General features: G+C 48.7%; 1 protein-coding gene across 6 annotated transcripts; it reads left to right on the top strand.

The window, feature by feature from the left end:
- The first annotated feature begins 479 nt into the window (after window positions 1–479).
- LOC115531092 (choline transporter-like protein 2) lies at window positions 480–23644 on the top strand. 6 transcript variants are annotated; one of them, XM_030340154.1, is made up of 22 exons: window positions 480–712; window positions 10894–10942; window positions 11579–11652; window positions 12765–12849; window positions 12960–13044; window positions 13411–13524; window positions 13852–13912; window positions 14236–14359; window positions 15223–15306; window positions 15541–15653; window positions 16223–16354; window positions 16534–16633; window positions 17294–17386; window positions 17810–17894; window positions 18093–18355; window positions 18679–18773; window positions 19176–19279; window positions 19481–19554; window positions 19639–19709; window positions 19851–19939; window positions 20341–20425; window positions 22838–23644. In XM_030340154.1, the coding sequence occupies exons 1-22, from the start codon at window positions 682–684 to the stop codon at window positions 22942–22944; spliced, it is 2118 nt and encodes a 705-aa protein (XP_030196014.1). In that variant the 5' UTR covers window positions 480–681; the 3' UTR covers window positions 22945–23644. The 6 variants fall into 6 exon arrangements, with proteins under 6 accessions (XP_030196014.1, XP_030195986.1, XP_030196029.1 ...); XM_030340126.1 differs by having other exon boundaries at window positions 21730–23644; XM_030340169.1 differs by lacking the exon at window positions 480–712 and adding an exon at window positions 3980–4109 and having other exon boundaries at window positions 21730–23644.
- The last annotated feature ends 442 nt before the right edge of the window (window positions 23645–24086 follow it).

Here is a 24086-nt window from a genome sequence, read left to right as displayed (position 1 = left end):
AGTTAATGTCGTGTCTGTAGGATATTAAGGCCATTTTGGGTACTAAATGTAAACACACTGTCCATACTGATAATGGGGTGTCTGTGACGCTCCACCGCAATGTCATAGTCCTACATAACCCTCTAGGGTTACTGCAGGGAGACCGGAGACAGCGGGCAGCTGTGGACGGTAGTAATCCAGACAGTCATGTGTCCCAGCATCCAATAAAATCATTCAGATCGTATTCACATTAGGTCTAACAACTCTTGTTCGACTAGAAACAACAGAGAAAAAAACTAAATATTGTATTGATATTGTCTCAGTGTCCGATTATCTATTGTACCTTATTGAAATGCATCTTCGCTTTTTTTTATATCAAAGCTGTAATTACTAATTATTTAGTAATAACAGATAACCTAATTGCCCAGTAAACGCTACAATCCTTCCCCGTTCTCGGATTGGTTAACGTGACGGCCATCTACGTTTTTCGCGTTCTCATTGGCTGTTCCTCTCACCGAGGATTTTATCTGAGATCGTTCGGAGTAAGTTCAGATGAGGAGCGTAGTTCGACCAGGTCGCAGTGAACAGACCCTCAAGACCACCTCTCATCGAACAGACCCTCACGACCAACCTCTCAGGTCCGGAAACTATGAGAAAGTCTTCATTTAGTATTTAATCTGAACAGAAGAGCGCGTGGGAGCCATGGAGCCGGAGGAGGAGAAACCTCAATATGGTAAACAATGAAGCGTGTCTTTAAATAGTCCTACGTAAGACCCTGCTAACTCTATTAATACTTACTTTACTACAACGCTTTTGCTATACAGTGCTGAAGTGGTTAGTATACTCCGTTTGGTCTGTTATCATGGAACACATTCTTAAATATATACATGAGTCTAACCGTTAGTGACACATGTCAGTATAAAGTCTGTTATTACCGACACACATGTCCTTGTATGTTATTATCTGACAAAGATGTCAGTTAAAAGCCTGTTATTACATTACTGTTATTGCGTTTCATTTCTATACACGGGATTCAGGGCGTAAGAACCCAGTCCTGGGACGCTGGTTCCAGTGAGTGTGTATGGACGGGGACAACGTCGCGTCCATTGAGTGTGTCGACTGGGACAATGTCCCGTCGAGTTAGTGTGTGGACTGGGACAATGTCCCGTCCAGTGAGTGTGTGTGGACTGGGTCAATGTCCCGCCCAGTGCGCGTCCGGGCGCCGCTACATTCCTCAGATTGGCATGATGGATAGGACCATTTGCTCACTGCCACGAGCATGCGAGCAATTACCGAATACTTGACACATAAAGCCTTTGTGTCTCAACTCAGCAACTGTGGCCTTTCTCCCTGCACTGAATTTAATAAGTGAATATTAAGGGCTTGTTATCTGTTACAGTCACAGGTCGTGACTGTCATGCATTGGCTCATAATCCACCCCCGTGTAGCTTGTCTTTCAGCACTCTTTCAGCACTTTCAACACATTAAGAGAACTTAGTGATGTAGTGCTATCACAACGTGTTGCAGACAACGTTAGTTGGGTGTTTTGTTGTGTTGTACTCAAGAAAACAGTAGGACCATATCTTGATGACATCATATATCTCTGGGTTCATAATGAGAATATTGTTCTTGTGTATATTTATTAGGGAGTGACAGATATCATTGTAAACATAGTCACAGCATGTAGTGATGTGGTGCTGAAACAACGAGTTCAGTGTGGTGTGATGATGTGTTGTACTGAAGGAAGAGCTAGGACTATATCTTGATGATGTTGTATATCCGTGGGTTCCTAATGAGAATATGGTTGCCTGGCCATATTGTGCAGGGAGTGGCAGATCTCATTAGACCGCCTGGTTGTTGTGAGTCTGCACTCTCAGCCTTGCAAACAGTCTTCTGCAATGAAACTTTAATGTGGCATTTTCTCCTGGCACGCCCGCCTTCTCTCTGCTTGTCTAGTGATCTCTCACTGATGCTTATTACAGCTCACTTAAAGCCCTACCAATCCCAAAAGAACAGCTCTGTTTAGCTACTGTACGGTTATCAGACAGTAGTTGCATTGCATGATGGATTTGCAGGAAACATACTTCTGAGACGCCCCAGAATGCAGTAGCTATAGCGGAGAACAGAGAACAGAGAACAGCAGTACGTCTCCAACGCCGTCGTTACATCCTGTCACTTAGGGCATCCTAGATCTCGATCTAGGTCTTGATCTAGGAGGGCAGCCTGAGTTGCTGTAATCGAAACTGATCTCAGAACAAGCCTTCTGTTGTCTGTGCTTTGTGGTCGCTGTGCATGTGGAAGTGGTTAAAACAGATTTTAAAAATATCTTAAAACAAAAAAAACACTTCTGGACTGCAAAGTCTCAGGTTCTATGGAATATCATCAATGCAAAAAACTCCTCAGGGTTTATAGAGTAGATTCCAAGATGGCTTTTCATGGATGATCAACACACATCACCCCTGGTGGTATAGTAGGGGCTCTCCATTCCTCTCAGAACTCATTCCACCCTGCTGCCCACATCAGACAGGATAAAGACAGAGTGCAGGTGTAGCACTAAGCATTAGACAGTAGAGACGACCGACAGGACAAACCATCCCAGTTCCTTCACTCACACAGTTCAGAGGTGGCAGCTCATTCAAGAGCCTTTCTTAACGTGGACATGACCTCCAACATGGGCAGTCTCTGAGTTCTCTGAGAGACTGGTTCCACATCTTGTAGTTATTTCAGTATATATTTATACCTAACAGGAAACCTCAATGAGAGGACGAGAAGCCAGGCATGGCCGTGCTGTTCTGCCTATAGCCAGGGGATGATTACTGGTCCTATTTAGAGGAGCACACTCCCTTCCATCTCCTTCATGTCTGCTTATACTTTGGTCATAATTGATGTGTTCATTTTCGTTGCAGCATTTTAGATCTACTACTTATGACTTGCAGAGAACATTTGAGCATGTAGTATCTGTACTTCAGAATTTGATGTTCACGAAAGTATGTTAACAACCACATACTACTACTACTACCACTGCTACCTCTAATAATGACAATGATAGTTTGAGTGTGTGTGTTGGTGTGTGTGTGTGTGTGTGTGTGTGTGTGTGTGCGTGTGTTTGTGTGTGTGTGTGTGTGTGTGTGTGTGTGTGTGTGTGTGTGTGTGTGTGTGCGTGTGCGTGTGTGCGTGTGTGTGCGTGTGCCTCCACTGCCTCCCACTTGGTTGATGCAGGGCTGCCAGTTTGGGCCAGCATGCTCACCCCACACTGGCTGTATCCAAACCAGTGCCAGTGCTGGTGGTGACCACCCAGTAAGACCCTCAGTGGCCCCTTAGACTGGATTAGGCCAGTCGGATCTAGTTCACTTCCACCCCAGCAGAATCATGTGATCATGTTAACGAGCTGGTCTATATGCAGAATCATGTTAATTTAATAAGCTGGTCTATGTTCAGAATCATGTTATGTTAATAAGCTGGTCTATGGGCTGAATCATGTTATGTTAATAAGCTGGTCTATGTGCTGAATCATATTATGTTAATAAGCTGGTCGATGTGCAGAATCTTTTTATGTTAATAAGCTGGTCTATATGCAGATTCATGTGATCATCTAAATGAGCTGTTCAACATGCAGCATGGCTACAATCTGCAGGACAAGGTCAGGTTCAACATGAATCCTCTGACTTGTTGTATCGTAAATTATGAATGGAAGTTGAACAAAGACGAATGACACTAAAACTGTCTGGGTCTGAGATTGCGGATGGGCCTCATATCTGCCAATCAGAATTAGACAGAAGCATAAACAACGCAGCTAGCTGAAGTCGCTATCTTTAGTGCAGAGAAGTCTGCATCTCACAGATTGCAGACCCAACCTCCACCACCAGACACGCCCTACAATCGAGACATGCCCATTGCCCACCACAAGTTATTGCCACAGCCCCTGGTGTCTCACTCTTCCCATGATGCACTGCTGTCCCCACAGTGCCCCCATGCTCTCTGTCGCTCACATCCATTAGCGTGGAACAATGCAGGGACCAGACTCAGTGATTGGGTTACTGGTGGAGGCATGACTGTAGGCTAATGCTGGCCTAGTGCTCGGAGAGCAGACCTCTGTGTTCACAGAGACTGGGAGCTTGAATCCATTACAGGTCTGTTATCTTGAAATTATATTTTTATCACGTATTAGATTACAAGTTAACTTTTCTCTGTGTATGTAGGCCCTGCGACCACATGCAAGCCAGTGTCACCTCAACAGGAAACAGCCAACGCTTTCTCCCTGGAAAGCATAACAAGCCCATTGTGTTGTTGCGGACTCCCTCTCCCTCCCTCCTTTTACGCCAGGAAATGTCAGCCTCCTTCAGAGTCCCTGTTGTTGTTGTCTAAACTCAGCATCAACAACAGACCTGGGCTGAACCTTTACCAAACGTACTCTCCGTCTGAAATCTACGAGTCACACCGCCCCAAAGCAAGAGGCATACAGTTGGGCCCAGAAAGAGTGGCGGGGTTAAGAACAGTAAGCAATATGTTCTTCTGGTTCACAGACACCTGCTACTTTCACGGCTGTGTTCTGCAGCAGCAACCTGACCCGTGCTCTGGGTGCAGGCAGACAGTGGGGACACACTGATTGAGTGCGGTTTTCAGTGCCAGGCAAAACAGGGTCTCCATGGGGGTGGTCCTGGAGCCCTTGATCCACTGCGGGTCTGTTGAGGTCACGGGGATCACAACTGTCTGTAGAGCTTACCCTACCACCTGCTCCCCTCACTGTGGCCACAGGGGGCTGGATTCTCTTCTGTGTCAGTCCCACCGTCCGGAGGTCGGGGCAGTCTGTCACCCTGGGGACCCTTGCTAGGAGACCCTCAGGAAGCTGTGCCTCCTCCAGTCTTTGGGACAGAGTGGGTGTCCCGTGGAGGAACGAGGGAGGAGGTGAAAGTGGAATCTCTCCAGGGCTTAGACCATGGTTAGACCAAATCTAACCTTTTCTTCCTGAATCCAACCTTTTCTTCCTCAACTCTTCTTTCGTGGCCTCTCTCTCTCTCTCTCTCTCTCTCTCTCTCTCTCTCTCTCTCTCTCTCTCTCTCTCTCTCTCTCTCTCTCTCTCTCTCTCTGCGCAGAGAGAGAGAGAGAGGGGGCGCCAAAGGATCAGGGTAAGGTTGAGAACCACTGGCTTAGACGGAGGATTGCTAATCCATCCCTACGTCTGGACCCTCCCACCAGTGATTTCACTAGAGGGTAGCAGGGTTACACCCCGCCCCCATCCCAGTGGGCTGATGATGCGGGTGCTGCTCTGGAGGAACACAACACTATCTGTTCCATCCAGTCGCCGTGCGGCTCACGACAGAATGGCCCGACGGGGACCTCCAAGGAGGGCAGGGGGCGCAGCCAGCAATGGGAACCCAAACCAGTGTCTGATCTGGGAACTCCCTGAGGAGCATGGTGTCTCTATTCCTGGAGGCGGAATGCAAGAGGCATCCGTTCTCCCCGGCTGCACCCACAGCGGCCCTCAGTGACTCATCACCAGTCAATGTTTGCAATGTTTCAGCATTTCACCAAGAAAGTGATTAGACTCTTTAACCACAGCGTCCCAAGGTATCAGCACTTTTTCAGGATTGAAACCTGTCTTTAAAAAGTTTCCCTACATACAGGAGCTTGTGTGAGGGTTTGTTTGGCTGGGACAGCAGCTAAACTCTGACTCATTTACATTGACATTCGGGGCGTTTTTCACTAAGTCCATTGGTCAGAAGAAGGAGAAACAACAATATAGCTCTGTCGGTACATTAAGGATTTTCATAGAACCAAGTGCCAAGCACTGACAGTCGCTAGGTTAACGCATTCCCCGTATTCAACAAAGATAGCTAGGATAAGATGCTACAAAATGTTAAGTACTATTTTTAAGTGCCAGGACGTACAACACAAAATAAGTGTGTAATAAGGGAGGAAGGGGTGTGTGCAGACTCATGGGAGGCGTCTGTTTTGTGTGCAGTAATACAGCTCATCTCTGTGGTCATCTCTGTGTATCAGAGATTATGGCATCATCACTTACCCTTAACTAGAGGAACTAGTTGGATGCTCACAACACACACAGTTCACCACCCCATGGACTGACCGTCTCACCGTCCGCTAGAGAGGGTTTTTTGGCCCGATGGCTCGGCACAAGGCCTGGAGAAGACCAGGTCTGTGTTTCATCTCATAGTTACCATCATTCAGTCGTTGACAGTGGAAGGGCTTATCAGTGTTTCCACCTTCAGGCCGTCCTCTGATATGCAGACGAAGGTCACAGCAGAGTGCTGTCCTATGAGCTGGCATATATTTGACAGCGCATTTCGGATTCATGTTAATATATAACTGTTGGCCAGATAATTGGAAGCCACAAGCGAACTACTACTGAGCACTGCAAGTGTGGCGGGATGCACCTGCGTTCACGACGGGCCAACTCTCTCCGACCAACTCAGGCTGGGGCCAGGGAAGGGGAGACCAGGTCTGTGGAGGCCCTGAATACAGCTGCTGCTGCTGTGGGTGCAGCTGTCTCCAGCTGTTGTCTCTGCAGGATTACAGATGTTTCATAGACCGGCAGAGACTCTAGACTGACGCTACACTGGGATCTGGTGCTGCTCTGTGAGGACCACTACTAAGGTCAAAGCCGATCCCCGGCTCCTCTTAGTGTCGAGGTGTACCTGAACGAAGACGCCTCACCCTGACTGCTCCCGACGAGCTGGCTGTCGCCTTGCATGGCTGACACCGCCGTCGGTGTGTGAATGTGTGCATGAATGGGTGAATGTGAGGCAGTATTGTAAAGTGCTTTGAGTGGCCACTGATTAGAATGGCGCTGTATCAATGCAGTCTGATTACCATTCCACCCCTGCAGCTCAGGACAGCCCTGTTGTGATGGTGAACATGCTGTTGTGGGGCAGAATGTAATGTTAAAACCCGTAGAGCAGTAACAGCCTCCTCTCCATTCGTCAGTTCTCTGTGGGTTGAACATCTGCAGCTCGGTTGGCTCCGTGGCGTTCTGCTCATTAAACTACAGTGGAACAGGGGAACCGGGGGATGGAAAAGTCCCGTCAGCCTCAGTGATTCCTCTGCCTCTGCCAGCGTCGGGACTCTCAAAACACTTTAGTTCAGTTCATTGTTTATTGTCGTGCAATGGAAACTCATTTGACTCTAGCGCAGGATTCACATGTAAAATATATACAACCATAATAATATGCTACATGGGTGGGACATATTTTTAAAGTTTTGTTGAATTCAGTCTGTTTGGCCTGAGTTCTGAATTCTGTTTGGTCTCGCGGGAATTCAGTGTGTTTGGACATTAAACTAAGATGATCACAGAGTTTGAAGGCGAGACTGAAAGGCAGGGAGGGAAAGAGAGAGAGAGTTGCCAATACATAGCATTAATTCCAGCTAATGTGTTCCTTCAAGTTGGAATGTGAGCGGTTTCTGTCCGTATGCAACTGTAAATGAAATGGCAGTGCCTAGGCGCGTATTTGGTAGACTGTATGAGTACTGCTGTTTGGCCGCTAGATGGCAGAAATGCCTTCCCACATTCTGGTCAGGCTGAGACAAACACACTCACTCACCTATGGTTACCAAGGAATGAATGCACATGGCCTAATTTCTTCAACAATATGCTATTTTTTTAACGTTGATCATTAAAGAGAGTGATCAGTTTGGTTTTAAATGACACCCACTCTAGCAGTGCTTTCTAACCTGTCAAATCCAAGCTGATTCCATCCAGCACACCTGTATCCAATCAGTCCTAATTAGCGCCCACCCCCTGCCTGAAGCTCATCCCACCTATTCACAAACACATTTCACTGGAACTCAACTGTACCACTTGCCCTGTGGTTGTTTCCTCCTCAACACATGGTTCTAATATGCTGAGCACTTGGCTTGGTATTTTGCAATATCCAAAATCTACTCCCACTCTCTCTCTCTGCCTCCCTCTCCCTCTCCCTCAATCTCAATCTCCAACAAACAAAGTAGGAAACAGGGGGGAGGAGCCGGGGGCGTGGCAGAACAAAGGAACAACTCTGTTTGGCTCCGCGGCCGCTCAGTCTACCTGCTGCTGTAAGCTACACCCTGACCAGGAGCAGAGGAGCACACCTGGGAGAGAGAGACACCGAGACACCAAGGGGGAGGGGGGCAGGTAGACCAGAGAGATAGAGATAGACGTCGAGAGACATAGGCGCAGCAGGCGGGGTGGATTGGTGGGTGGAGCGTCCGAAGCTCAGCAGGGACAGGTTGAACTGGTTTTCCCTCTCAGGCTACATGCGACTCGCTCTCCTCACAGGAACACGCCTCGCTCGCCCAGACGGCGCAGAGAGCAGGGAAGGGCAGGGAGTTGTTTCCCTCTCTTTAGTTTATCTGGATCTGACGGCTACTTGAAGCACAGCCATGCCCGAAGAGGAGTTCTACGGGAAGAATGGTAACTTAGCAGCGTGTGGTTGGTGTTTCGTTGAGTGTTGGCTGACAAGGTGTTGGGTGGGATCACTTGAATAATTGGCATATTCTGATTTGTGTTCGTGTTAGTCATCTCCACGGAGTCAGCTCTTCTGGCTGTGTACGTCTATGTGTGTGTGTGTGTGTGTGTGTGTGTGTGTGTGTGTGTGTGTGTGTGTGTGTGTGTGTGTGTGTGTGTGTGTGTGTGTGTGAGAGAGAGATTGTAAATCAGGAACCCACTGATACTGGCAACAGTGTTAATGTGTGTTTGAGAGCTGGCATGGGTGTTCCTGAGTTGGTCGAGCTACACGGCTAAAAGCTCTGTTCAGATCGAAAAGTCTTTAATGTTATTAGATGCACAACAATGGAGCCATGTGTTGCTGTGTGTGTGGCGTTTAGTTAAACTTGGGTAGGCTAGATTGTCTTAGGTTGGCTGTTCAGGCTGAGGTTAGCTGGTTATTCTAAAAAGACCTTTCTACTAGCGGAACAATGTTCAGTGTTGGTCACAACATCATCACAGATCATCACAGATCATCACAGATCATCACAGATCACTCACTCACTCACTCACTCAGGGTCCAGGGGATTTGAAGTTCTGTAGGTTGTCTCGTTAACATGCTGTGGTGTCAGCAGGAATACAATCTGTACTTTATTGATGAGCTGCTCAGAGAGGAGCTGCTCTGGGGGATAAAGACAGAATGATGATCGAGTATCTTAACGAATATATTAATTTGGACCTGCGTGGTTCAGCTTGGATTATGCCTCGAGATTCCTCACCTGCTGTGGTCCAATCAGAACCATGGCTCTGATTCTAACGGGGTTCTCATTGTACCAGTACTGTTGACCACACCTGACCACCTCCAACCTCGCTCCAGACCTGAAGCTGAGGTCTGGAGGTCCTGGCATTACGAGGCAGCTGTCCTGCAGACCTGACGTAACCTTCTACCACTCTGCTGCTCGTCTTATCGGCCTCAGACAGAAGCACCTTATCAGGGCGGACAGGAACCAGTCCTCATTCAGCCTCCCAGTGCTGACCTGAGGCACGGGGAATCTCTCTGCAAACTCTCTGAAACTATTCAGACTATATTTAAAACAGGAAAGAGAGGGAGCGGAGAGGCGTGGTCACAGCCACATTGTTGACCTATTTTCCTCCCCAGTGAACCAGTGCACTGGCTTACAGTGCAGTGATAACAGAACCAGGGCAGTGGTAACAGAACCAGTGTAGTGGTTTACAGAGCACTGGAAACAGAACCAGTGTAGTGGCACTGGTAACAGAACCCATGCAGTGGTAACAGAACCAGTATATTGATTTACAGTGCAGTGGGAACAGAACCAGTGCAGTGCCAACAGAACCAATGCAGAGGCGGAACCAGTGTAGTGGTTTACAGTGCAGTGGTAACAGAACCAGTGCAGTGGTTTACAGTGCAGTGTCAACAGAACCAGTGCAGTGGTAACAAAACCAGTGTAGTGGTAACAGAACCAGTGTAGTGGTAACGGAACCAGTGCAGTGGTAACATAACCAGTGTATAGGTTAACAGTGCAGTGGTACCAGAACCAGTGTAGTGGTAACAGAACCAGTGCAGTAGTAACTAAACCAGTGTAGTGTTAACAGAACCAATGCAGTGGTAACAGAACTAGTGCAGTAGTAATATAACCAGTAGGGTGGTGTACAGAGCAGTGGGGACAGAACCAGTGGGGAGGTTTACAGAGCAGTAAACCACTTCACCAACTAAGTATAAATATGGCAGAAAACGTTCCTGTGGTTCTCTCGCTTTCCTTTGAAAGTGAAACAACATTTCTCATGTCACTACGTTAAAGACACACTGGGGGTGTGGTGTGTGGTGCGTGTGTGTTGGCAGTGTTTGTGTTGGTGGACATGGACTTGCTTCTTATTGGTGGAGCATGTGTGTATGCTTCTCTCAGCGGATGCAGACGGGACCGGACCCCTTAGACTTAGAGCGGTTCATCAGCATAAGGATTTAAATTTAGATTATGAGCAATCCTTTGACCCCTTCAGCCAATAGGAAGGATTTTGTGTGTGGGTGTGTCTAGCCCCGGGCAGAGGGGGGAGAGGGGGGGTCATCTGATAGGCGTGTGTCTTTAACCTCTGACCCCAAGCTAACTCTGTGCCTTTTGTTGTTGTTTGGTTGAGTTGTGTCTCGTTGCAGTTGGTCTGCCTTCTGTTTTGTAATCAGTTTTTTACCACGAGTGTGGTGATACAGCATATGATGTCATCTCATCAAACCATATATTTTTAGGGCAGCACTTGGCTCAGCAGGTTAGCTGGTAGTCGGAAGGTTGCTAGTTTGATCCCTGGCTCCTCTTCGTTCCCCTAAGACCCCCCCACCTCACTGCTCCTGAAGAGCTGGCTTTTGCCCTGCGTGGTTGACTCCGCCGTCGGTGTGTGAATGTGCGGCAAGTGCTTTGATTGGCCACTGGTTAGAAAAGCGCTGTATAAATGGTGCAGTCCATTTACTATTTATCTCCTGTCTGCAGGTGAGCCCCGCAAGTATGACCCCACTTTCAAAGGCCCGATCCACAGCAGGTGAGTCTTATCTCTGTCCCCCCCCTGTCCCTAATTGTGGTGTTCCTGTTTTCTCCCTCTGTCCTCCTCCATCCCCCTCACTCCAACACTCATGTATACGATAGAGCCAGATACTATTTCAGCTTCCACCTGCTTCCAAAAGTTTAGCCGCGCCACCTCTTACCTGATCTCACTTCCTCCTGACTAATGTGCTTCTCTATCTATCTCGCCCAGTTCCTTTGTTTTGTCTATCAGCACCACTAACCCCTGTGAGGCCCTTTGTCTCTGATACACAAACACAGCGTCCACCCTCCTTTCCTATCGCTCTTGAAGTGTATAGTGCCAATAAATGTCTTGAACTGGTGCATCATTTGTCCCTCCTACGTTCTTATCGATGTATAGTGTTGAAGCTCTGGCTCCAGTGAACCATCTTAGAAAGGCATCCTGAATAGTTTATCTAATTTAAGCCATTTCATCTTCCGTGGCTGCACGTGTCATGGTTTGTATCGTGGTCCTCACATCATGGGTTTGATAAAGGCTGTTATGTGCATCCTTACTGTCTGATGTTTATGTCTGCACCAAACAGGCCAGGAACCTCTTTAGTGTTGTCATGTGTAGCGTGTTCTGAGTCCTCTGTCCTGTCCCTCCTCACTCCAGGGGCTGTACGGACATCGCCTGCTGCGTCCTCTTCATCGTGGCAATACTGGCCTACGTGGCGGTGGGGATCCTGGGTAAGGAGTCCGGTCGGCCACGGAGGGGTTCAGGCTACATGGAGCTCTCCACACACTCCTAGCCTGATATCTAACGGGCTGTGAAGCCCTGGGAGAGGGCATCGTAATGAAGAGATGAACATAGATGACATTTACATTTAGCAGACGCTTCTATCCAAAGCAACACAATCAGTACATTAGTCAGAGAAAAGTCTAGGTGTATTCTGAACAAGTTAGGCAGATTTGAGTTGAACTCTATTACTTGTGAGGGAGACTGGATGCAGGCTCTAGCTCGTTCTGAGAAGTGATGAGGCTAACTTTCTGGTTGAACAACATGACCGTAGGAAACACTTATTGTTGCTTTGTCATCGCGCGATAATCGTTATCGTCCTTCCTCTCTGGTCTCTGCTGAGCCATGAACCCGTATCAATACGGGACCGGCTCTCCCAGTCTTCTGGGCAGCTAGGGCTCTCTGAAGTATTGGACAAACAGGGTTAACCACCTACTGAGGACATGGCCCTCTGCTCTGTGGCTTCATCACTCTCACAAACCAAACTGTAGATCCCAATCTGACATTTAGATTCCGATCTGGATGAACGGAGCGTCACGCTGTCTTCTGCTTCATATTAGTTTCGACCAATCATGTGGTGGGAGACGGGGCTCCGTGACTGGTGATTGGCCGACACTAGCTTGGCCACCAGTAGTGAACTATACAAAAGTCTCTTTAAAGTTTTGGGATCCACACTGTGTAGACAGGGTGTGTAGGAATGCACTTCTGACATTCTCATCCACTTGAAGAAATTAGTTTCTTCTTTACTATTACATCATGACAAAACAGGCTGTAAAACTGCCATTCATCGTGGAGTTTGTGGTTTCCGGCGGGGCAGTGTGTGGTCTCCTCCCAGGAGTTCTGCTTTAACATAGTTCTCAGGCCAAATGAGCCATTGATTACATTTGCATTTATGTTTAGCGGCTTTTATCCGAAATGACTTGCAATAAATACATTTGTCAGAAGATGGAGAAACAACATCGATCGCTGTCGATACAATAAGGATACAGCAGAGATCGGATGCTACACAATGCTAAGGGGTGTGTGTGTGTGTGTGTGTGTGTGTGTGTGTGTGGTGTTGCAGCCTGGTCCCAGGGCGACCCCAGGAAGGTGATCTACCCCACGGACAGCAGGGGGCAGTTCTGTGGGCACGCGGGCACCCCTCTGGAGTGAGTATTGATGAAGAATCACTCTGGTCGTCATGGAGATGAACTCTTGACGTGAGGCATCCCTCTGGTTGTCATGGAGATGGACCCTTGACGTGTCTCTCCCTCCACAGGAAGAAGCCTTTGCTGTTCTACTTCAACATAATGAAGTGTGCCAGTCCCATGGTGCTGCTGGAGTTCCAGTGTCCCACGACGCAGGTCTGGACTCCACTCCTCCCATTCTCCTCCTCCTCTTCCTCCCAGTCTCCTCCTCTCCCTCACAGTCTCCTCCTCCTCCTCTCCCTAAGTCTCCTCCTCCTCTTTGTAGATGTGTGTTTGTGACTGTTGTTGTGTGTTTGTGACTGTTGTTGTGTGTTTGTGACTGTAGATGTGTGTTTGTGACTGTAGAAGTGTGTTTGTAACTATAGTTGTGTGTTTATCTATAGATGCGTGTTTCTGAATGTAGTTGTGTGTTTTTATCTGTAGATTTGTGTTTGTGACTGTAGTTGTGTGTTTGTGACTATAATTGTGTTTGTATCTGTAGATGTGTCTTTGTGACTATAGTTGTGCGTTTTTTTTCTATAGATGTGTGTGGCGAAGTGTCCTGATAAGTTCATGACGCTGGTGAAGGCTCGCCTCATCCCCTCTGAGTTTGAGTACTACAAGCAGTTCTGCAAGGAGGGGGTGACCAACCAAATGGTGAGTCAGGACCCTGGACTGACCCGTCCTGGTTTGGATCCTCAACAACACACACACAGACTAACACTAACATACACAACACAATAACATACACAACACACACACATCCGCAACACACACACCCATCCACACATCCAGGGCAGATACAGATCATTAGGAGCAGGTCGGGTCAGGGCTCCTTGCTGTAGGATGCCAACAGGGAGACTATTTCCTGTAATCTTAGCCTGGGAGATGTACTCCCTTATGTGTCACAACACTGTAGAACCCTGAAGAAGGTTAAATGGGTGTAAACGTGTTGGATGGTGAGATGGTCTCTGTCTGTTCCAGAGTGTTCCTGATATCCTGAAGGGAGGTCTATGCCCGGCCATGTTAACCCCCAGCAAGTCCTGTGAGTGACACCCCTTCACACACACCCTCCATGTCCCAGTGTCTGCAGCGGCTGGAGCTCACTGCTTTAAATGTCGTCCAACATCCTGTCTGTAGTCGTTCACTCCTCATCTACACCGCACTGCCACAGAGCTTCACACATCGTCCAACATCCTGTCTGTAGTCTTTCACTCCTCATCTACACCGCACTGCCACAGAGCTTCACACATCGTCCAACATCCTGTCTGTAGTCGTTCACTCCTCATCTACACTGCACTGCCACAGAGCTTCACACACAGCTGGAGCCTTTACTCAGCACTCACAATAAAGTGTGTGTGTGTGCAGTCACTAGGCGGTGTTTCCCTGCCCTGGCTGGGAAGGACGGCTCCATCACGGTGGGGAACAGCTCCGGGTTCGACGACGGGACCGGGACCATAAGGGAGGCCAAGGACCTGGTGGATGGGGTCAAGTACGTAGACAACCACACGGCCCCGGACCACCACACGGCCCCGTACTAGAGACTCACTAGTCCTTGAGGGTGGAACCCAAAGTTCACAATTACTATACTTAATATCTTCAAAATACACCCTGAGAGAACCCTGCTGACAGGTCAGTCTTAAATGACCTCTCTATCGTCCTGTCAGATGATCACCACCACTGTGACTCTGGTGGGCGGGCAGTCTGTGGTGTGTCAGGTGACAGCAGCATGCGGCTGGTTGCCCTGGAGACACTACGGAGTCGTTAGCCTTGTAGCGCGCTGCGGCATGTCAGGAGGAGTTCATAAACACAGAGTCAGCAGGGAGCCGTAGAACCAGTCTGGCTCTGTCACCCTGTCACCCTGTCACCCTGTCACCCTGTCACTCTGTTACTCTGTTACTCTATCACTCTGTCACCCTGTCACTCTTATCACCCTGTCACTCTTATCACTCTGTCACCCTGTCACCCTGTCACTCTATCACTCTGTCACTCAGCACTCTGTCACTCACTCACCCTGTCACTCGGATTCACCTTGTCACTCGGATTCACCTTGTCACTCGGATTCACCCTGTCACTCTGTCACCCTGTGACTCTGTCACTCAGCACCCTGTCACTCAGATTCACCCTGTCACTCGGATTCACCCTGTCACTCGGATTCACCCTGTCACTCGGATTCACACTGTCACTCTGTCACTCTGTCACTCTGTCACCCTGTCACCCTGTCACCCTGTCACCCTGTCATCCTGTCACCCTGTCACTCAGACTCAACCTGTCACTCTTATCTCCCTGTTACTCAGACTCACCCTGTCATTAAGATTCACCCTGTCACTCTTATCACCCTGTCACTCTCCTCAGGAACGCCACGGTGGTGATGGAGGCACGGCAGGTGGTCATGAAGGTGTTTGAGGACTACACCCACTCCTGGTACTGGATCCTGCTGTAAGGCTTCCATCCGCTCCTCCTTCTGGTTGCTCCTGGTTACTGGCTACCGGTTAAAGGCTCTACTGTTTTCTCACTCTACTGGTTAATTGTTCTACTGTTTACTGGCTCTACTGGTTAAGGGCTACTGTTGAAAGGCTTTACTGGTTAAAGGCTCTACTGTTTACTGGCTCTCTATTGCTTAGTTACTGATCTCCGCTGGGTAATGACTGTACTGGTCCCGGTCTCTCCCAGTGGTCTGGTGATCGCCATGCTCACCAGCCTCCTCTTCATCGTCCTCCTGCGCTTCCTGGCGGGCATTATGGTCTGGGTGATGATCGTCATGGTGATCCTGGTCATCGGCTACGGTAAGCCCCGCCCTGACCCCACCAGGGTCGGTTCTGTCACTCAAACATGGGTTTCCTTTGAACTATTGGGTTATTAGTGTTCTGTCCAGCGTTCCTTCATCCTTATCCTGACGACCTAGTAAAGTCCACTAAAATAACATGGCACATTTCAGCATTTTGGTTCAAACTAGCTTGATAAGTATTTCCTATTTTTTCATCAGTGGAAGACCAAAGGAAGACCAAAATGTATGTATTATATAACACGGCTCTCTTGGTGAGGTCATGTATTGGTTGAATGGGTAACTTTGAACTTTGAAATTAAACAGAAGCCTGACCTCAAAGTATGTCATACAGAGATGAACTAGCAACTGAGATCCTAACCAAACAAAGAAACATGCATTTTCTTTGTATGAGAATGGTGTCAGAGGGTGTCTTCTTGCACCCCCCCACCGTGAGCCACCTGTAGGCCGTCTGAGGGCTCTCCATGTTACACCCTACATACACTTGAAAAAACAACAACAACATTTTGTTCACCATACAATAAAGTGTTTCTAAATCGCTAGTATGTCGCCCCCTGGTGGCGGCTGCAGGTATCTTCCACTGCTACATGGAGTACGCGGCACTGAAGGGGGCGGCGGGCTCTAACGTCACCCTGCAGGACCTGGGCTTCCAGACAGACATCACCGTGTACCTGCAGATCAGACAGACATGGCTGGCCTTCAGTGAGTACACACAGACAGACAAACGCACACCAGACAGACACATAAACACACACATAGACGAGAAACGCTCTGACAGCTTGGGGCCGTCTGTCTCTCCGTCTCTTTGTCTATCTGCCTGTCTGTCTCTTGCCCGCTCGCTCACCGTCTGTCTCTCTCTCACCATCTCTCTCTCCCTCCAGTGATCATCCTGGCCATCGTGGAGGTGGTCATCATCCTCATCCTCATCTTCCTCAGGAAGAGGATCCTGATCGCCATCGCCCTGATCAAGGAGGCCAGCAGGTCAGTCCTCAGAGTGCTAGAGCGTGGAGCGTGGAGAGTAGACCTCGGAGCGCTAGAGCCCCCTAATGCTCCATCGATCCCGGCGGTCTGGTGGTGCCTCTCTGGTGCTGCTCTGAGCAGCTAATGGCTAACACTACAGAGGATGTCGTTAGAGCAGGAGACGCAGCATTGATCCACTCAGTGTGTCTCCTTTTGAATCTGAGTTTGCTCTACCTGGTTTCAAATCGACCGGTTGCTATGTGGATGATTTCTTCTTCTCTGGTATATTGAGAAGATTTCATCCCTATCTATGGATTACTGTCATTTTATAGATAAATGTGTCCCTCTATCCATTCCCTGAGCATGTTGTAAACCACAAATTAAACAAACATCTCTAATTAAACACCCAATTAATCATCAAATGAATCCCGAAAAAAAAAAAATGAAATCTGCAAATTATTGTAAATGTATCTCAGTCAACTTACATTTATCTGTGTCCTGTTTTACTATAAAGATTTGAGACTTAACTTTCCTCTAAAGACCACATCCTTGTCTTGGACTAGCCCCTGGAGAATTGAGACTGGTCTTAGACTAGCCCCCAGAAGCCTTGAGACGACTTGGACCCAGAGGCTTAAAGAAGTATTGGGACCTGGTCTGGTCTGACGGTTGTTTCCTCCACAGAGCCATCGGTCACGTGATGTCGTCCCTCTTCTACCCCTTGTTCACCTTCCTGCTGCTGGCCATGGTGATCGCCTACTGGGCCGTCACCGCTGTGTATCCTCCCAGACCCTGCTCCTCATCACCGCTGATTATTGAGCAGTTCAAAGGACCACGACTCCATACCACCTGGGCCGTGGCCTCGTACAGGACCTGGTGCTCTGATTACAATGGTTGTTTAGTACAAGGTTTACTGGTATATTTCAGGCTGGCAGTGTACCAAGTTTCTTATTTGAAGGAACAATGTTATTTTCAATATAAACCTTCTTTGTAGCCATGTAACCATGATGACTGTAGGGCAGTAGAATCAGAGGTTTGAGGATTCGTGGGGGCAGAATGCTGCTTCCCAACATCACACACATTGTTCAAGTCTAATGATTAGACCTCCACCTCCCTCACACTGACACACATACTGACGCACCACTGACCCACCAGGGTGCATGTTTCAGTAGTTCCTTCGTTGGTTCCTTAACAAACCAGTTTCCTGTCCACCTCCAATGAGCCGGTGTACAAGGTGTTCAACGAGACGGAATGCATGCACTCCAGGATGAACTGTGAACCTGCCGTGAGTTGTTGTATTATAAACATTATGATGTTGTACATACATACATACATGCATACATACATGCATGCATGCATGCATGCATGATCTACCAGAAGGTCTGTGTGTGAAGGACGGGTGGTAGACCTTCTGGTACCAGACAACATGAGGCACAGGAAGGTCTAACTCCTGGTCCTGACCCTCGTGTCCCCCTCTCTGCAGAACTTCTCCACCAGCGCCATGAAGGCGGACTGCCAGGACTCGGAGTGCCTGTTTGCGTTCTATGGCGGTGAGACGGCGTACCACAAGTACCTGATCGGCCTGCAGTTCTACAACGTCTTCCTCTTCTTCTGGTGCGCCAACTTCGTGACGGCGTTGGGCCAGATGACGCTGGCCGGGGCCTTCTCCTCCTACTACTGGGCCTTCGTCAAGCCCGACGACATGCCCGCCTTCCCCGTGTTCGCCGCACTCGGCCGTTCCCTCAGGTAGGACCGCCTCCTTAGCTAGGACCTCCCCCCCCCTCAGGTAGGACCGCCCCCTCAGGTAGGACCGCCCCCTCAGGTAAAACCGCCTCATCAGGTAGGACCGCCTCATCAGGTAGGACCTCCCCCTCAGGCAGGACCGCCTCCTTAGCACCGCCCCCTCAGGTAGGCCTGGTGGTGGGGCGGTCTGTCAGAAGACCACTGGACTACCACTGGTTTAATAGGAGAAAACATGTTTTGTTAAATGTCCCAGTATGGCATTATGCAGGATCGTACATGGTAAGCCTTGCTCTCACTCTTGGTCTGTCTGTCTGTCTGTCTCTCAGGTATCACACAGGTACTCTGGCGTTCGGCTCGCTGATCCTCTCCATCGTCCAGATCATCAGAGTCCTGCTGGAGTACATTGACCACAAACTCAAAGGTCTCTTTTCCCTCCTCCCCTCTAGAGACCTCCATGTTTACATTGTTCTCTCCTAGAGCCAGCATAGCAGAGCATATCTAGGGCAGCGTGGTCTGAAGTACCCTGGATTAAAGCTTCTCTGTGAAGGAGCAACCATAATACTATGGATTAAAGGGCCTCCTAAATCAGTGGTCCATAATCTTCTTTGCCCTACAGACAAGGATTTTTAGGTTGTTTATATTTTGGATTAAGTTCAATTATTCAAATGTTATCCATCTTCATTTTGAGCTGGGCTCTCTCATAAGTGGTTTGGGTGGTCTGTGAGCAGCAGTTCATGTGCATGAAGATGCTTTCTGCTAATGGCCACCGTGTTTCAGTGTCTCTAAGTGGCGGAGAGGCTCATGGCTGATTTCTCATCTTCAGGAGCACACAACAAGTGCACCCGCTTCCTGCTCTGCTGCCTCAAGTGCTGCTTCTGGTGTCTGGAGAAGTTCGTCAAGTTCCTCAACAGGAACGCCTACATCATGGTGCGTATGTGGTGGGGTCGCACAGCCATCCCCCATCTTTACTCAACAATACAACACAAATACAAGCTCTTCATCCTATTCCACCATCTTTACTCAACAATACCACACACACGAGATCTTTCATCTTCATCCACAATCCTTATCCAAACCACACACGCGGATAAGGTGTACAAGCGTGTAATGCCTACCTCTTTCCCCTAGGTGGCGATCTACGGTAAAAACTTCTGCACCTCAGCCAAAGACGCCTTCTTCCTGCTGATGAGGAACATGATCAGGTGTGTGGGGAGTCCGTCATGCTCTGGTGATCAGGGGTCTGTTTCTGAAGTCTTTATCTGAGCTCTAATGCGTTCACGGTACAGGGTCGCTGTTCTGGACAAGGTGACGGACTTCCTGCTGTTCCTGGGCAAGCTGCTGATCGTGGGGATAGTGGGTGAGTTCAGGAAACCACCGTCTCAGACACCATTTGTCACACATTTACTCTTATTTAGTTTATGTTCGCGTCTTTATGGTATAGACCCTCCACTGGGTATAAGTCCTGACGTTCCTGAATGTTCCTCTGCTTCCTCCTCAGGGATCTTTGCCTTCTTCTTCTTCTCCGGCCGTGTGAAGGCGTTCGAAGACACCGCGCCCCACCTGCACTACTACTGGGTGCCCATCCTGGTACGTCCACCCCTCGAGGCTGGGTTTCACCCGTCGGCCCCTGTGGTTCACCTGTGGTTCACCTTGTTTACCTGTGGTTCACCTGTGTCTCACCTATACGGTCACCTGTGTCTCCCCTGTACTGTTCCTGTGTGTCTCCCCTGTACTGTTCCGGTGTGTCTCCCCTGTCCCTCTGTGTGTCTCCATTGTCTCTCTGTGTGTCTCACCTTTCTCTCTGTGTATCTCACCTGTCCCTCTTTGTGTCTCACCTGTACTGTTCCTGTGTGTTTCACCTGTGTGTCTCACCTGTCCTTCTGTGTCTCACCTGTCCCTCTGTGTGTCTCATCTGTACTGTTCCTTTGTGTCTCAACTGTACTGTTCCTGTGTGTCTCACCTGTCCATGTGTCCCTGTGTCCCTGCAGACGGTGGTGGTGGGCTCCTACCTCATCGCCCACGGGTTCTTCAGCGTCTACGCCATGTGTGTGGACACCCTGTTCCTCTGCTTCTGTGAGTGGCTCCCGTCTCTGCTCAGAGAACCGTCTGTACCGAGGCCTTTAGGAGGTGCATGTCGCTAAGGGCAGGGAGGGCTTAGACCAGGGCTCTCAAACTCGCGGCCCGGGGGCCTACTGAGGCCTGCGGGATAATATTTTGTGGTCCCCTACTTGACATCAAACTTTAGAGTTAGTGCGGGCCGCGCGTTGTTGCCAAATGCACATTTTTGCTGAGTCGCTTGCCACGCTTTTTTATTACTTGTGATAGGGTGACCAGATGTCCCGGTTTTGCCGGGACGGTCCCAATTTTGAGTTGCGTGTCCTGAGTCCCGACAGAAGCCAAAGGACGCTAAAATGTCCCGGTTTTCCACCAACCACTATGAAATGTCCCCTGTTGTCAGAAATTACATAGCCAACATGATCGAATTATAGCCCAATCATTAACTTAGATTGGGTCAGTTGTACTACTTTTTTTTGTGGAATACTTGATGTGGCCAAGCCTGACCCAGACTCTACCTCCAGCGGCCCCCAGGTAAGTTGAGTTTGAGACCCCTGGCTTAGACCCTGTTGAGGAGGTCTGCAGGTAGAACAAGGACATTGTGGAGTCGAACCCCTTGCCCCCGTCACCACTCTGTACATTTAACCATGGCCTCCCACCGAGCGGCCCCGCGGTTTAAGGCCGAAGCACCACCGGGGCAGGAGGCTTTGAACCAGCAACCTCAGAGCCTCAAACCTCGACCTCTGACCTCTATATCTTCACTCCTGCTTGGCTGCTGTTCTCAATCGCATGCTCACTGCAACGGACTCTTTTATAAACAGCACAACATTTTATAAAAAACGACACAACCTTTTATAAACGGCACAACCAGTTTTTAAACGACACAAGCTTTTATAAACTACTCAACCTTCATGCTAATGGTATGCTAACATGTTAATGGAATGCTAAAGCACTTATGGTGTCCTTACGTGCTACTGGGATGCTAACGTGTTACTTGGATGCTAACGTGGTACTGGCTTCTAAGCGCTAACGCTGTCCTTACGTGCTACCTGGTGTTTAACTGTCTTTGGGTGCTCGCCTGAATTTCTATTTCTTTGTCTCCCTCCCTCTTTTTGTCTCCTTCCCTTCCTTCACTCCTCCTCGTCTTCGTCCTGCACTCCCATCCTCGTCTTTCCCGGTGTTTTGACCCAATAACCTCCTGCGATGACCCCCTAACACACACACACACACACACACACACACACACACACACACACACACACACACACACACACACACACACACACACACACACACACACACACACTGCACGGCCCCCCCAGGCGAGGACCTGGAGCGTAACGACGGCTCGGCGGAGCGGCCGTACCTCATGTCCTCCACGCTCCACGACATCCTGTGGGAGGACAAGGAGCCGCCGGAGAGCCAAGGGGCGGAGGAGGAGGGGGACCCCCCGCCCAGTGAAGCACAGATCTAACACCGGGGGGGTTAGGGGACGATGGGGCGTGTCTGGTAGAGACGGCGCTTTAGATGGAAGAGGAGACGTGGAGCAGATGACATCACTTCCTTTTTGGGGGTCTTAACGAAGTCATGATTTGATTGGTGGAGAGCTCTGTCCACCAGGCCGGGGTTAGGGGTCTGTATCAGGGGGTCCCCCTGTCTCCAGGCCATCTGCATTGGGGTGGGGGGGGACTCTGGATAGGGGGGCTGATACGAGGTCAGGTCACCATGGAATCCTTCTGGTGGTCTTAGTTTCGCTGCTAGTTGTTTCGTAGCCGCTGAAAAAAAGCGTCATTTTTGAATTGCAAGATCAGCTAATAGATCAACTGGGAGACATGAGTGCAGTAATAATCAGTTCATCACTGCAGTGTTGAACTGATCGATTAAGTTCCAGTGCCTTGGACCAATAGGAGCCTGAAGCCTGACGTGCCTGTTTAAAGTCTCCGTCCTGTTTACAATCAATACTCTGGTTGTCTGTCTCCCACTGCGCTGCTACTTTACTATGTTTTCTAAGCACGAGTTCTCGGCCATAGTGGTTTTGTATCTTATGAACACTTCAACGTTAGCACTAGAGTTTAGTCGTGATCACTCTGATCAACGTTGGCTAGCGATGCTAAGCTCCGCCTTTTTGTTTGGGTTGCCGTCGACCGTGTTCGTAGTGAAGTTATCGGTACTGATTTTCATTAAAAGATATCCATGTCAATAGCAAATCACTCATTCAATTCCATTGTATATATTGTCTAATTTAATAAAGAAATGTAGATTGGATCCAAATCAAGGTAACATCTCTTTTGTAGTTTGTCTTAATGCTTTCAAAAGGTTATTTTAATGTTTGCGTGAGAAAGAACCTTTGTTAAACCCTCTTAAAGCTTGATTTGATCTCTGTTCTCTGTTCAGTCTAAGCCGCTCATCCTCCTCTTCTGTGTCTCTCAGTGGAGGATCTGGAGCGGAACGACGGCAGCGCAGAGCGGCCGTATCTGATGCCAGAGAGCCTCCGCAAGACCCTCAACAAGAAAAACAAGACGCCGCCGGCGGAGTAGGGCGCCCTCTGCTGGCCGGGTGGCGGACATTTTAATCCAGCTGTTCGGTTTTTCTTTTTTTTTGAAAGCGGAGATTTATTGCTGTTGGCAACAAGTGCCTGCTTTTGACAATCGGCAGTCACTCGTGTTTTAATGTCTGACCTGAATCTGTCGAGACTTTGTGTGCCTACAGCTGCCGCCGCTAGGGCGAGACAAAGGGACGTCCCTCCGGTCCCACCGAGTCCCCGCGTCCCTCCTGCTGTTCTGTTGTTTTAATGCGGCCCGGTGTTCAGTGTCATAGTTGTGGAGGTGAATTTGAGTTTTTGAAGGCAATTAACAGTTGAATACGGTTTGGTGTGTGTATATTCCTGTTTATTAAAGGATTAGTTGTTTATTTAACCATGATATATTTGAATTATTTGGGAGATAGTTGTTACAAACAACAAAGCTTGTAATGGAACTTTTTTAAATTTGTTTTGCCGTTTAAATAACCTTCCGTAAATCAGGTTAAATATTTATCCTGTTGATACCAAATATTTTTGTAATCTGTGCCAAAGAGTTACTGCCGACCTCCAGGAAACGGGGTCATAGCTGGGAGGTCAAAGGTCAACATAAGTGTAGGGAGACCGTAATGCTGTAAGCTTGATGTTAGCTATGTGTGTGTTTTCCTGTGGAGTTTTGTTCAGCATGTTTCTGAAATAAAACCTTTTTTTACTGCTGACGGCTGTGAGCTTTTCTCTTCCCCGGGTATTGAACCATCAGCCTGATGGTTCAACACCCGTTCCCCCAGACCAAGGCTCTCACTCTGCCGAGGCTTTTTATCAGGATGACAGGACTCGGATCTTTGCCCTGTGATGCAATCTGCAGCGAACATGTACTGCTGATTCAGAGAATCATGACCTGGCAGCAGAGAGCGGGCTGTCAACCGGTGGTTAACCGGGTACAATCGACTGATGGATGTTGGCGTTCCTTTAGTTACAGAGAAAAGGGTACATGGACTTTGGTTTTAGAAATTATAAAAATAAACGGGACAAACCATTCTTTGTGGGGTTAGAATGTCTAGCTGCTGGAATAGACGGACAAAGATCACTTTAGTGTCCCGTCTCCCATGGAGATTAGTTAAATATATGGTTCTAGCCGTCCGGCCCCATTGTTAGTGTTCT

The sequence above is a fragment of the Gadus morhua genome, chromosome 2, assembly GCF_902167405.1.
Source record: "Gadus morhua chromosome 2, gadMor3.0, whole genome shotgun sequence".
NCBI classification, from domain to species: Eukaryota; Metazoa; Chordata; class Actinopteri; order Gadiformes; family Gadidae; genus Gadus; species Gadus morhua.
The sequence above is the reverse complement of the archived record's forward strand: the minus strand, read 5'-3'. Positions and strand labels throughout refer to the sequence as shown.

Coding starts and splice junctions, on each gene's coding strand:
- LOC115531092 (XM_030340126.1), top strand. CDS start 682: ATGGAGCCGGAGGAGGAGAAACCTCAATATG. Junction 15,307..15,540: donor TCCTGGTACTGGATCCTGCT/GTAAGGCTTCCA, acceptor GGTCTCTCCCAG/TGGTCTGGTGATCGCCATGC. Junction 19,710..19,850: donor GCTGATCGTGGGGATAGTGG/GTGAGTTCAGGA, acceptor CTTCCTCCTCAG/GGATCTTTGCCTTCTTCTTC.